The sequence below is a fragment of the Heterodontus francisci genome, chromosome 20, assembly GCF_036365525.1.
Source record: "Heterodontus francisci isolate sHetFra1 chromosome 20, sHetFra1.hap1, whole genome shotgun sequence".
Lineage (NCBI taxonomy): Eukaryota > Metazoa > Chordata > Chondrichthyes > Heterodontiformes > Heterodontidae > Heterodontus > Heterodontus francisci.
This window is the reverse complement of record NC_090390.1, coordinates 85679904-85694712: the sequence shown is the minus strand read 5'-3', so window position 1 is coordinate 85694712 and position 14809 is coordinate 85679904. Positions and strand designations below refer to the sequence as shown.

The following is a 14809-nucleotide window of genomic DNA, read 5'->3' as shown; positions in this document are numbered from 1 at the left end:
GTGAAGTCTTTCAAAAGGGTGCAGAAAAGATTTACGAAAATGGTTCCAGGGATGAGGGACTTCAGTTACGTGGATAGATTAGAGAATCTGGGGTTGTTCTCCTTGGAGAAGAGAAGGTTGAGAGGAGATTTAATAGAGGCGTTCAAAATCATGAGGGGTCTGGACAGAGTAGATAGGGAGAAACGTTTCCCAGTGGCAGAAGGGTTGAGATCCAACGGACACTGATTTAAAGTGATTGGCAAAAGAACTAAAGGCGATGTGAAGAAACCTTTTTTACGCAGCAAGTGGTTAGGATCTGCAATGCACTGCCTGAGAGTGTGGTGGAGATAGATTCAATTATGGCTTTCAAAAGGGAATTGGATAAAGACCTGAAGTGAACAGATTTGCAGGGCTGCAGGAAAAGGCTGGGGAATGGGACTCACTGAGTTGTTATCACAGACAGCCGGAATGGGCTGAATGGCCACCTTCTTTGTTGTAACCATTCTATGTTTCGATAACCAAGATTTTAATTGATAAATAGATTATGACTGTCTTCTGTTACACCATACTGAAACCATTCAGTATGGTGTATCTTCCCACTGCCAACATCTCTGTAGAGGGAAGTGAACTCTACTGAATTGGTTCATATCTTTCCCCTTCTGCTACAAAATGTTCTCCTTTCAGTCCCTCTTCCTCTGAAGATGCTTGCCCAGAATTAATGGGGAATGGTAGCATAGTGGTAGTGAGGTAGTAATCTAGAGGCCTGAACTAATGATTTGAGAGGAATGGATTCAAATCGCACCACAGCAGCTGGTGAATTTAAATTCAATTAATTCAATAAAGCTGGTATCAGTAATGGTAACCATGAAGCTGCCAGATTGTTGTAAAAACCCATCTGGTTTCACTATTGTCCTTTAAGGAAGGAAATCTGCCATCCTTACCTGGTCTGGCCCATATGTGACTGCTGACTTACAGAAATGTGATTGACTCTTAACTGTCCTCTGTAATGGCCTAATGAGCCACTGTGTTGTTAAGACGTTGGCTTGCCACCACCTTCTCAAGGGCAATTAAGGATGGTCTAACTTTGCCTGTGATGCCCACATCACATCACATCAATGAATAAAAAAACAGTCTGGGCGATTTCCTGCTGTGAGCTTGGTAGAAGCCCTGGGGTAACAATGCAAATAGACATTTCTAACTGTTATTTCCCTTTCACCAGGAGTTATGTCGGCCTCCTGCCAGAGTTTGGGAAATTCAGTTACCACAGGTAGCAGGAGCTCTGAGGTCTAAGTGGCCATGCTTCATTTGTGAGCCAGAAGCTATGCCACCACCAAATGCATCTTCCCCTCCCCTCCCCCATCAGCATTCTAAAGGGACCGTTCCCTCCGTGACACCCAGGTCCACTCCTCCATTACTGACACCTCTTCCCCTTCCCATGCAATCGCAGGAGGTGTAATACCTGCCCTTTCACCTCCTCTCTCCTCACCATCCAAGGCCCCAAACACTCCTTCCAGGTGAAGCAGCGATTTACTTGCACTTCTTTCAATGTAGTATACTGTATTTGCTGCTCACAACGCGGTCTCCTCTACATTGGGGAGACCAAACGCAGATTGGGTGACCGCTTTGCAGAACACCTCCGCTCGGTCCGCAAGCATGATCCCGAGCTTCCGGTTGCTGGCCATTTTAATTCACCACCTTGTTCCCATGACCACATTTCTGTCCTCGGCCTGCTGCAGTGTTCCAGTGAACATCAACGCAAGCTCGAGGAACCTCATCAACCAATCAGGCACTCTGCACCCCTCTGGACTCAATATTGAGTTCACCAATTTCAGACCATGAGCCCCATTTTTTTGTTTATTTATTATTTTTGTTTTATGTATTTATCTATTTAACCATGTGCTAGTCTTAAACTTGTTTTTCATGTTTTTGCTTTCAGACAGAGCTGTTCATTATTCTGCCATTAGCACTCTCTCTGGACTCATGCTTTGTCAATTACTACAACTATTTAGCACTCCGTTTGCATTCTGTTCCATGGCACATATCATTTGACCTCTATTACCCCCGCCCCCCCACCCCCCGTCCTTTCACAGTCCTTCCTTCCTTGTCCTTCTTCCCCCTTTCACTTGCTCAAAGACAGTTGCATTTGTAACTTTTGCCAGTTCTGATGAAAGGTCACAGACCTGAAACGTTAACTCCGTTTCTGTATACACAGAAGCTGCCAGACCTGCTGAGTATTTCCGGTACTTTCTGTTCTCATTTCAGGGAGAATATCACATTTGAGCCTGTACCAATCCCACCCAACCTCCACTTGCCAGGAGGAAAGACCCAGGCTATATTTTTTCTTTTCTCGACCAGGTTTTCTAAGGCCAACTGTGGCCACCCTACCAGCTGATTCAGTAAAGACCAGGTTCAAACATGGGCATTTCCAAGTCTGTATGGCTCAGTTCCAAGGTTTTTCTTATTTTCGTTATCTTCAACCTCTTCCCTGAAGAGCAGTGTGAAGCAGTGGAAGGACTCGTAGGCAGATTAATAGTTTGACAGGCCACAATGTGAATGTTCCATTCATGGCTGTAACCATCTTTCCACCAGCTGATCGGAGGGGGATTAGTTGGAAATGGGGAAAGGGTTTTATGGGGTGCCACAACTTATACGCTGGGAGGTTGGGTCACCCACCAGACATTAGTATCCCACTGGATATCAAGCTGGCATTTGAGCCAGAGCTCTGGTGTCCACTTGTCAGGACTGTCTGGAGTGGAATTCTCTGTACCTTCTGACTCAGAGGTGGGAATGTTATCACTGTTACAAAGGCTCCCTCCTAATTCCATGGTGAATGCGGCATTTACCATTTTAATAAATATTATGAATTGTGGGCCTGAAGGTTGATCAATGCCCAGTGGACTGGGTATCGTTTGGTCAGAGCAGGCCCATTATACCTTTATTTTACATGGAGAGACCCAGGTGAATGATCAAGGCTCATCGATCAGGTCACTCCTTGTAAGCTTGGCTCCATTGGTGGCACTGTCACCTTTGAGTCGGAAGGTTGTGGGTTCAAGTTACATGCCAGGACTTGCGCACGTAAGGTAGGTTGGCTCTCCAGACCTAACACGGAGGAGTGTTGTGTTATCGCAATATCACAATTCCAATAATTCATAAAAATGAAGCTTCATCTGCCTGTTTTGGAAATTTAGATGGAGGTGAGGAAACACCTGGCACTATTTAACAAAGAACAAGCATGTCCTATGGTCAACATCTTCCCCTTAACCAAAACAAATTCACAGGCTGATCATGCATCCGAGGGACCTCTCTGTGTGTCAGATTTACCTGCGTAGCACTTGTTGCACTTCAAAGCAACTCAAACATATACTTCTGTGAGAGGTGATAAAGTGTTAAATAAATGCAAGTATTATTGTTAATAATCAGAATAATGCAGAGGAGATGCTACATTTAAAAGCCAGTAGACTGTGCGAGGTACTGGAAGAGGTGAGAAGTTCCAGAGCTTGGAGGCTCCTGTAAAGAATGAATTCAAGTGGAAGGTAGATTGGGGGTGAAATCAGTCTTGGGTGGTGGCGTTCACTAATGGGCAGTTTTACATTCCAACCAATTTTCTTTTCCATTGAATGAAATTGTAAAGAAAGTTGGACAGGGTGTTAAAGAGGCTATTGATTTTCGATTGCTCAAGGTGCGAACATCAATTTGACCTCCAGTGAGTCCTCTGGTCCAACCCTAGAGCTGACAAATAACCCAATTTATATCCTCATCCCTTCCAGGTGTTGGAGTATGAGGTTGGCTTCATTGTGTGTGCTGCCATTGGAATTCTCTTCTTCCTCCTCATGCTCTTGGTTGGCATTTGTTTCTGCTGCTGTCGGTGCTGTGGGAACTGTGGAGGGAAGATGTACCAGGAACAGAAAAAACTGATGAACTGCAAGAGGAGAACCCTGGTGGCCGTCTTGCTCCTGGTTACAACGGTAACTCTGTGAGTGTGTTGTTTATCTTTTTCTGAGGGTACGGAAATTTTCATCAGAATTACGTAGTTTTTCCAACTTTTCTGAGTGGATTTTTGTGCTCAGAAAGGCGTGGAAAGTTAGCACTGGGAAGAGACCATATTTTCATTTTAAACAACTAATGCTCAATCAAACACTCCCAGGACAGGTACAGCACGGGGTCAGATACAGAGTAAAGCTCCCTCTACACTGTCTCATCAAACACTCCCAGGACAGGTACAGCGCGGGGTTAGATACAGAGTAAAGCTCCCTCTATACTGTCCCATCAAACACTCCCAGGACGGGTACAGCATGGGGTTAGATACAGAGTAAAGCTCCCTCTATTAAAATAACGGGGTTAGATACAGAGTAAAGCTCCCTCGACACTGTCCCCCATCAAAAAAAAAACGGGGGTTAGATACAGAGTAAAGCTCCCTCTACACTGTCCCATCAAACACTCCCACGACAGGGATGACACGGGATTTAGATACAGAGCAAATTTCAATCTATCTCTGCCACCCTCACTCTCCCCATCTCCCACTACAAAAAAAAAAGAAAAAGAAAAGAAAAAAATGGTGTTAGATACAGAGTAAAACTCTCTTCACTATCCCATCAAACACTCCCAGGACAGGTACAGCACTGGGGTTGGCTGCTTCCTAATTGGGACTCCAAAGTGCATCAACGAGGTGTAGCTGACAGTGTTGCAGTCAGTTGCTGGAGGTGCTGCTGGAGAGGGAATGCTGAGGAGAAACTGCAAAATCTTTGAACAACTTTTGCTGCAGAGGAGGAAAGACTTTTGGAATAAGCCTGTATTTCGAGGTGGGTGTTGAGCACCAGACTCTTATTTCATTTGGACTGTTGTGGGAGGTGGAAGAGGCCAGAAGAACAAGGGGTGGGGGCTATACAATTCTGCAGGGAGCTGTGCAGTTGCACTAAAGTTGCAGGGAAGCTCCCTCCCCACCCCAATTGCCCAGCCTGGGTCAGCTGAAGCTGCCTGGCTAATATACAGAAGGGGATAAATAGTGCCTGGGCAGCTTCAGCTGACCCGGGTGAAGACGCCTCCCCCAACCAGAAGACTGGAAGACCAAGTGTGCTGGCAGAGACTGTTTCAAGTGTGCTGTGTGCACCACCTCCAGAAAGGAAAAGAAAGTCATCCCTTACAGCCTGTCTTTCCCTCTCCTCTATTCCCTCAGCCTCTTCCCCAACCTGTTGTTTGTTTGTTTGTTTTGTGCATCTTAAAGTTATTTTCAAGACTACAATTTGGGGTGGGTTTAGCTCTTAGACCCATGGCAAGCCCTTCATCACCGGTGGCGGGGCCCTCTACTACCTATGCAGCTGCAACTTCTGTGGCTGCCCACGTGGCCCCGTCACCCTTTAAATTACTAACATCCAGCCATGAGGTGAAGAGCTATCCCCACCCCAACATGTCTATTGAGGCCTGCATAAAGGCAATGGCCGAGGTTGTCGGCCCCTCGGCCATTGTTGCGGCCTCAAAGATGTATGGGAAGGCTGTGTTCTTTTTGATGACCGAGCGGGCGGTGTCCCTGGCACTGAGTAAAGGGCTCACTGTGGGGGGGACCTTCCTGCCGGTGGACCTTCTGGGGGCCACTGTGCATCGGATAATGTTGTCCAACGTCCCACCCTTCATTCCCAGTGAGCTCCTCCGCCCCCACCTGCACCATCTGGGGGAGGTGAGGTCGGGGATCACCCCAGTCCGGCTTGGTCTTCGGGAACACAGCCTCCAACATGTCGACTCCTTCCGCCGCCAGTTATTTATGCAGCTGGCGCGGGAGGAGGACACGGAGGGCCAATTTAATGTGGAGTTCCAGGGGACTGCCTACCGCGTCTTTTGGACCTCGGTCGGACGGGGCAAGGTGCAGGACTGCAAGAGGGTGGGGCATGTTCGTAAGAACTGCCCCAACCTCCCAGCCACCAGCTCCACCTCGGCGGCCCAGGGTGGTTCCACAGCACCTCCTCCCACTCCCCCAACACATCCAACAGACACCGCTCAGTCGGTTCCGGAGGCTGTGGTTTTCACAGCCTCCAGCGGGGAGGGGAGTGCCTGTCCAAGTGGAAGGAAGACGCGGAGGCAAAAGAAACATCAAGAGGCGCGTCCCCTGGACACATTGAAACAACCTGAGCCTGAGCTCAGCCCAAAGCCCGTTCTCACGGAATCCAGCTGTCCCAGGGCTGGGCTCACGCCCAGGGTGACTAAAAAGAAGGAGGGTGCGGAGGCGGAGGCCTCTGATGACATGGAGGTCTCTGAGCCTCTGCGCCCGAGTGGGAAAAAGAGGAGAAGGCACCCCTCCACAGAGGTAACGAGGGGCCCTGAGGCGCAGGGCCCATCTGTTGGAGGGAAGCTGTCTCCTGTTTCGGGTCCCCAGGTTTCCCCTACCGCCACCACTAAGGCTACAAAGTCCGGGCAGGAGCTCCCTATTCATCAGAATGGAGGGGAGGGGAAGGCCCCGGTACATGAGGCCCCTCCTGAAGGAGTATGTGGGGCCCTGCTTGTGGTGGGGGAGCCTGAGGACGCCGCCCATTCTGCCACTGCTACTGGGTCGGGTGCCCTGAGTGAAAGGGAGGGCGACGCCCCAGAGGGTCAGCCCTCCCAGCCGGAGTCCACCACCAACCAGGAGACACCTGACCCGGTTATAACTGAGAATGCTGCCCCATCTGCTGGGCCTGTGGGTGCTGGCGGAGCGGGAGATGGCCTCCTCTTTCCGCCTCCGGTCTCGGCTCCGGCTGGATTTCTGGAGTCGGAAACTTCTGTCTTCCCTGGACCACTCATTGGCCTGGGGACGGAGGTGGAGGGGGGTCTTGAACTGCTGGCGCCCACAGGCTCCAGTTTCACAGTGAAACCCAGAAAGGACTCCTCCGCCTTCGATCCTGGGGGTGGGATCGTGACGGAGGCAGGACCAGCTGGCGCGGCCGGGACGTCCGCCCCACCGTGTGTGGTGGATGTGTCGGCCGCTGGCGGTGACGACCCGGAGGAGGATGGGGATTCGGTGTGGGGCACGGAGGATGACCTTGATTCCATCGCCAGTGAGGTGGTGGAGTCCCTCGTGCCTCCCACCGAATCTCCTCTCAGCCCCACGGCGGAACTCCGGGATTTCCTCGCGGTTTGCAGGGGTTGCCGCAATAAAGTTCAGCTGGCCCTCGACTGCTGGTCGAATCTGACGCTGATCATCCAGTCCGTCCGTGCCGCCCTGAAGATAACGGGCAAGCGCGCGGGCGTGAAACTGGTTGAGAGGCGCCGTTTTAATGTGTTCCTCAATGGGTTGCTGGGGGAGTGGAAGGCCAGGTGCACTTCCACTCCCTCCTCACAGTGAGCTGTTGGTGACGGGTTTTAAGTACCTTTGACATGAAGATAATCGTAGCCAGCCTCAACATCAACGGCAGCAGGGTGTCTCACCGCAGATTTCACAATCTCTCAGTCCTCAGGGAAGGGAGATACGCAGTGAGCTTTCTGCAGGAAACCCACACTGTTCCGGAAGACGAAGCCACCTGGCTCCTGGAGTGGCAGGGTGGGGTCTACATGAGTCACCTCACCCCTATTTCGAGTGGGGTGGCTATCTTGTTGGCCCCGACTTTTCAGCCGGAGATCTTGGGGGTCAAGGAGCTAGTGCCAGGCCACTTGCTCCACCTCGCCGTTCACCTGGGTAGCGTGCCGCTCCACTTTGTGAACGTGTACGCGCCCAGGCCCGGCGCGTTGCAAGCGCGCTTCTTTGAAGAAGTGTCCGCTCTCTTGAGCTCCATCGATAGTGACGAGTGCATCATCCTCGGGGGGGGGATTTTAACTGCACCCTCGAGGTGGGAGATCGCTCCGGTCCCCAGCGTGGCCAAGCGTCGGTGGAGAAGTTGAGGGGACTGATCAGCTCCCCTAACTTGGTGGACGTCTGGCGGAATCTCCATCCCGACTCCAGCGCCTTCACGTGGAGGTCTGGAGGGGGAGGGTCGCGAATCGACCGCCTCTACTTTTCGCAGGCGTACGTCTCCCGTGTCTCGGCGGCCTCCATGCGGCTGGTGCCATGCTTGGACCACCGCCTGGTGTGGGCGGAGTTCACTCCGCTCCGCACGCGGGCGGGGTCCGCGTACTGGCACTTTAACAACCGGCTGCTGGAGGACGAGCGATTTCGGGACTCGTTCTGTCGATTCTGGGCCGACTGGAGAAGGAAGCAGGGGGGCTTCCCCTCCTTGAGGCTATGGTGGGATGTGGGCAAGACTCACATCCGCGTCTTCTGTCAGGAGTACGCGAAGGGGTCGACCAAGAGGCGGGAAGCCGAGATCGGGCGCCTTGAGAGGGAGGTGCTCGACTTGGAGTCCTGCCTCGGTCATGCCGTCGTGGACCCGGCCCTGTGGCAGGCGTACAAAGAGAAGAAAGGCACGATGAGGGACCTGCAGCTCATAGGGTCCCGAGGCGCATACGTGAGGTCGCGGATCCAGATCCTGGAAGAATTGGACCGCGCCTCACCCTTCTTCTACTCGCTGGAAAAATGGCGGAGGGTCCGTAAGCAGCTCGTCGAGCTGCTGGCCGACGACAGATCCTCCATCACGGATCCGGAGGGAATGGGCCTCCTGGTCCATACTTATTACAGTGCGTTGTTCTCTCCGGATCCGTCCAGCGCGCAGAGTTTTGTGGGAGGACCTGCTGCAGGTCAGCCCGGAGGGTGCCGAAGGATTGGAGGCTCCGCTCACGTTGGCGGAGATGACTGGCGCCCTCCACCAGCTCTCAAGTGGCAAATCCCCAGGGCTGGATGGGTTGACCGCAGAGTTCCTCAGGGCGTTCTGGGACGTCCTGGGGGACGATTACGCGCGGGTCCTGGGGGAAAGCCTGCCGACCGGGGAGATGCCCCTCTCGTGGCGCAGGGCGGTCATTGTCCTGCTGCCGAAGAGGGGCGATCTCCGTCTGCTTAAAAACTGGCGTCCGGTCTCCCTCCTCAGCATGGATTATAAGATCTTTGCCCGGTCTATGTCTAACCGCCTGGGCTCCATGCTGGCCCACATGATCCACCCCGACCAGTCCTACACGGTCCCGGGCCGGTCCATCCAGGACAACATCCACCTGGTCCGGGACCTGATCCATCTTTCCCAGAGGACTGGTCAGTCGGTCGCCTTTCTCTCCCTCGATCAGGAGAAGGCGTTCGACACTGTGGATCACGATTACCTTTTCGGGACTCTGCGCTCTTTCGGACTCGGGCCGCATTTGTGGCCCGGGTCCGACTTTTATACGCCGCCGCAGAGTGTCTAGTCAAAGTTAACGGGTCCTTGACGGCGCCCCTTCGCTTTGGGAGAGGAGTGCGTCAAGGATGCCCCATGTCCAGCCAATTGTATACCATCTGCGTGGAGCCCTTCCTGTGCCTGCTTCGCAGGAGGTTGACAGGATTGGCTCTGCGCGAGCCAGCCATGCGGGTCGTCCTCTCGGCTTACGCTGACGACGTGCTCCTCGCGGTCACAGATCCCGTTGACTTGCGGAGGATGTGTGACTGCCAGCAGACCGTTTCTGCCGCATCCTCCGCGAGGATCAATTGGGAGAAATGTTCCGGACTCCTGGTGGGTCAGTGGCGGGTGGACTCCCTGCCGGAAGAGATGACACCTTTTGCGTGGAGCACCACGCACGTCCTCTATCTGGGAGTCCACCTTAGCACTGCTGAGGAAGCCTGGCCGGCAAACTGGCAGGAGTTGGAGGCGAAAGTCACCGCTCGCTGGGGCGCTGGACAGGACTGCTCCGAATGCTTTCCCACAGGGGCCGAGTGCTGGTCATAAACCAACTGGTGGCCTCCATGCTGTGGTACCGGTTGGTCACTTTGGCCCCGCCCCCTGTATTTGCCACCAATATCCAGAAGAAGCTCGTCGATTTCTTCTGGGGGAAGAGGAAACACTGAGTCTCTGCCGCGGTCCTGAGTCTCCCGATTGAGGAGGGCGGTCAGTCGCTGGTGTGCGTCCGCACCCAGGCTGCGACTCTCCGCCTTCGGACCCTGCAGAGATACCTGTACGTCTAGCGTCCTCCCAGATGGTGTGCGCTGGCGAGGTATTTTTTCCGCCAGTGTCACTGCCTTCAAGACGACACGCAGCTCCCAGTGGAGTCCGTTGGCCACGCCTCTCTGAGGGAGTTGCCTGTCTTTTACCGGGATCTATTCCGAGTCTGGAACATGGTCGCCTCCAGTCAGGGAGCTCCCCTGCCGGCAGAGGAGAGCGCCTCGGCTGTCCGGGCGGCCGACTCCGGGGACGGTCTGGCAGGCGGAGGAGTTGCCGAAACCCCCGGGACGCTCCACACTGCGAGTGGCGAGGGGGCTCGGGAGTGCGCAGCGATCCCGGCCGAGCTGACCCCCGCTTGGCCGGAACTGCTCATCGGACCCAGGCCCCGAAACCCTCCTCGGGAGCCGGTCCCGCACAACCCGAGCCGCCTCTCGGAAATGCCCTCCGTGCCATTCCAATCGGCGCGGAGGGGTTTCCTGTACGGGCTGCTCCTGCACACTCTCCACGTCCTCGCCCTCGTCAGCCGGCCGGACACGCCCTGGCGGTCCGCGTTGCCATCTGGCAGCAAGGGGAAACCCCGATGGAGGTCTCTCTACGCGGGAGTCTTCCCCCTTTACATCGGGGACCTGAGGTGGAGGGTGCTGCACAGAGCAGTCCCGTGCAATAGGCTTTTAAGTAGGTTCACGGACTCCCAGGCCGCCTGTACTTTCTGCGGCTTGGACGAGTCCGTGTTCCACGTTTATATGGAGTGTGCGAGGTTGCAGCCCCTTTTTGAGTATCTGAAGGGGCTGCTCCTCAAGTTCTGGCTGCACTTCAGTTCCACGCTCCTGATCTTTGGACACCCGGTGCGGAGGGGCGTGGGCCGGGAGGAGGATCTCCTCGTCACTCTGCTCCTGGGCCTGGCTAAGGTGGCAATTCACAGGTCCAGGCTGCGGGCCGTCGGGAGGTCTGTCCTCCCCAATTGCCTGCTCCTCTTCCACGGTTACGTTCGCGCCCGGGTATCCCTGGAGAGGGAGCATGCGGTGTCCGCCGGCACGCTTGAGGCCTTCTACGACCGGTGGGCACCGCAGGGTCTGAAGTGCATCGTCGACGCCGAGAATGGCATTTTAATTTGAGTTTTTGGTATACTTATCTGGTTTTAATAAAGTTATTTTAAAAAAATGTAAGTATGTATATAAAGGGAGCCTGAGGAATAAAGGCCCCCTCGACAAAAAGAAAGAAAAAAAGAAAGGAAAAAAAAACGGGATTAGATACAGAGTAAAGCTCCCTCTACACTGTCCCCATCAAACAAAAAACAAAAAAAGAAAGATTTCAAAAAACGGGTTAGGTATAAAGTAAAGCTCCCTCTACACTGAACAATGTACCTGAGATCTCTGACTGAAAAGAGCACTTCCTACCACAGCACTGTGACATTTGAAAACTAAGGTGGTGTAAAGCTGCTGCTATTCTGACGCATTCATACTTTGGGGAACTTGTTAAAGATCTTCTTGGGAAGCCGCAGTTGCGAGTAGTCCACTGGGCACCAAAGGCAGAGAGTCAATGAGAGATTAATGGTGGGAGGGACCAGAGTGGCAAGGCAGGCGACTATAGTCATCTCATTGAACCTTGTGGGGATAGGAGGGCAGGGAGGCCGTTAGAAAGGGAGGTACAACACTGACAAGGTTCTGACTGAGGGTTTTTGTGAATCGTTCAAAAGAGTAAAGATCCTGTAAATAAAAACCACCAACAGAAAGCCATTCCTTCACACTTTCAATAATTCATACAAAACTGAGTTATTCACCCTTGCACATTTCCTTAGTACCCGTCTTGTGTTTGCCTTTGCATGTACTAATGCTCCAACACAGTGCTACCCCAGGCTGCAGCATGGCTGGTGGAAGGCTACTGACTTTCAGTGGGGGAGACAGCAGATGGTTTTGCAGGATTAACTCAAGCAGCTCTGGGCCTTGTTGGCCAGGCTTTAGACTGCACCATCTTGGTATGGGTGGCAGCAGACTGGGCTACCTGACTGAAAGGCAACAGCAAGGGCAGTGGTGAGAGCATGCATGCTGTTATCCTGAGAGAGGACAGTGCATTCGGGCTCCACAGAGCCACTGCTACTCACATGGGGTAGCACCTCGGTGGGACTGACGTATGCGGAGAGATTGAGTCGGTTAGGATTATATTCGCTGGAGTTCAGAAGAGTGAGGGGGGATCTCATAGAAACCTATAAAATTCTAACAGGACTTGACAGGGTAGATGCAGGAAGGATGTTCCCGATGGTGGGGGAGTCCAGAACCAGGGGTCATAGTCTAAGGATACGGGGTAAACCTTTCAGGCCTGAGATGAGGAGAAATTTCTTTACCCAGAGAGTGGTGAGCCTGTGGAATTCGCTACCACAGAAAGCAGTTGAGGCCAAAACATTGTATGTTTTCAAGGAGTTAAATATAGCTCTTGGGTTTAAAGGGATCAAAGGGTATGGGGCGAAAGCGGGAACAAGTTACTGAGTTGGATGATCAGCCATGATCATAATGAATGGCGGAGCAGGCTCGAAGGCCTACTCCTGCTCCTATTTTCTGTTTCCATGTCTATGTTTCTAATCCTAGTAATCTGTTGGAGCACAGATTGCTAGACTGCGATGAGAGCCCTTTGAGCACTGAGATCCGTAATCATAATGACAGCAGTCTGAGTCTGCGGGACAGTAGCCAGGGATCTCATGACCTCTGTCTGAGCTTCCACTCCAGCACTGAGATGTTGGTTAGTTTATGCCTGCACTGCAGAGGAAGCTGAGACATTGGCCAGCAAACACTGCATCACGGATCTGGCAGGCCTGCCAATGCACCAAGCATCTCAGTGTGCATGCTTATCAGTGTTCTGCTGTACACTGCCCCATCGAAATGCTCATCTGAGTCCTCAGCAGCAGAACTCACCTGTGACCACGCCCTCCAAGGAGCTGGCACACAATCTATCCTTTCCCCCTGCCTGGCTGCAGCCCACTTGCACCCAGTGACTCACCATGCGCTGATCCTGACTCGCTACTAGCCTCTAAAGTTTGCACAGTGCGAGTATCTGAGCTGCTGGCTGTAAGTGTCAGAATGTCAGATTGTGACTGTGCTTTTTCATCAGAGGTCAGGTGTAGCTGTCGGCCTTCATCATGAGGCTGCAGTGGCTGGCCACAGGGCCGTTTCTGGATGTCTGAAAGCATAAATGCAGAAGGACAGGGTTGGTGTGAGGGAAGAGAGCTGGAATGGAAAGCAAGAGGTCTGTGCTCACACCATTTGCAGCTTGCACCTCATGCCTGATAGCAGGATGAGGGTGAAGTGGGAATTGAGATGGGATATAAGGCAGGAACAATACCATCATCCTGAATGTTTTCACTGACACTGGATACAATGGCCTCAGTCACAGCCAGCCCCATGACGCAGAGCACCATCTCCCCTGAGGGCTCAGGTGATCATAGTCATAGAGAGATACAGCACTGAAACAGGCTCTTCAGCCCACCAAGTCTGTGCCGACCATCAACCACCCATTTATACTAATCCTACATTAATCCCATATTTCCTACCACATCCCCTCCTAAATTAATCCCATATTCCCTACCACCTACCTACACTAGGGGCCAATTTACATATCAACCTGCAAGTCTTTGGGAGGAAAGTGGAGCACCGAGCGGAAACCCATGCGATCACAGGGAGAACTTGCAAACTCCACACAGGCAGTACCCAGAACCAAACCTGGGTCACTGGAGCTGTGAGGCTGCGGTACTAACCACTGCGCCACTGATATAGATATTCTATGCCCTGCTGGTTCTGTGCTGCTCCCTACGGTAATGTGTCACTTGGTCCTGCAAGAGAGAGGGAGTGATGTCAGTGAGTGTGTTGCAATTTGTTCAAGTGATGTGCCTGCTATTGCTGAATAGCTGGAGGTATGTGGAAGCTGTGAGATGTGGGTGTGAGACTAGCAGAACTGGTAAGTGTGTGAGGGTGAAGTGGATTATCTGAATATTATGCAAGAGTCCTGATTGCTCGAGTTTGCTGCTGAGTGAGTGATGGAGGTCTGGTACATTGAGCAGTGAGAGATGTTGGTGTTGCGGTGGGTAGGAGATATCATCTGAAGATGCATTCACTGACCTTGACCACCTGCGTGAGGTCATTGAATTTCTTGTGGCACTGCTGTCAGGTCTTCAGGACCAGATCCTGGGAATTAATCTCCCTGGCCACTTGCTCCCATTCCCTTCTCTGAGAGTGCCTTAAGGGCCTCCTGGCCCCCTGGAAGGGTCTTCACACGGGCATCCCCTGCGTGCACCAGAGGCAGCTGCAGTGGTGCTATCATCACGTCACTCGGCTCTACTGGCGGATTTGACGGCCAACTTCCAAAGTTGGACCACGCAGGTCCATTCAATGAATTCAGTTGCTGAGTAGCCCAGTACTAGTATTATTTAAAGGGCCAGACACCCAGCTTGCAGGTAAGGTGATTTAGAATTACTTCTACAATTGCAAAGTCTCAGGAAGTGCTCTGGAGTGTTTTTTGGAGATGTTGAGTTCCTGGATTTGGCAGGGAGTGTTGTTGCATCCTTACAGGGAGGGCAGATGATTTGGTGACTTGTCCACACAATGGCTGCAACAGGTATAGATGCAGTTGTGGTGTCTCTGGGTCTGCAGGACAACAGGAAGATGGAGCAGAGGCTCTGCATTATGCCCTGTGCCAAGTTGGAGCTGGACTCCACCATGCCCCTTGACAATGACAGGCATTGCCAGGTTCTCGGGTCCAGATGCCAGGAATTGACCTCCCTGGCCATATGCTCCCAATCCCTTCTGAGGGCGGTTATTGAGGTCATCCTGACCCCCTGTTGAAATATGGCATCTCTCCTCCTGTCCACTTTCACCACTAAGGCTTCC

At 52.7% G+C, this 14809-nt stretch overlaps 1 protein-coding gene across 3 annotated transcripts in view; it reads left to right on the top strand.

The window, feature by feature from the left end:
• prom2 (prominin 2) overlaps nucleotides 1–14809 on the top strand; it is a 146541-nt gene that overhangs the window by 55104 nt on the left and 76628 nt on the right. For all 3 annotated transcript variants that reach the window (XM_068053172.1, XM_068053173.1, XM_068053171.1), the window contains exon 4: nucleotides 3747–3952. In XM_068053172.1, coding sequence (XP_067909273.1) covers nucleotides 3747–3952 — 206 coding nt within the window. The remainder of the gene's footprint in view (nucleotides 1–3746; nucleotides 3953–14809) is intronic.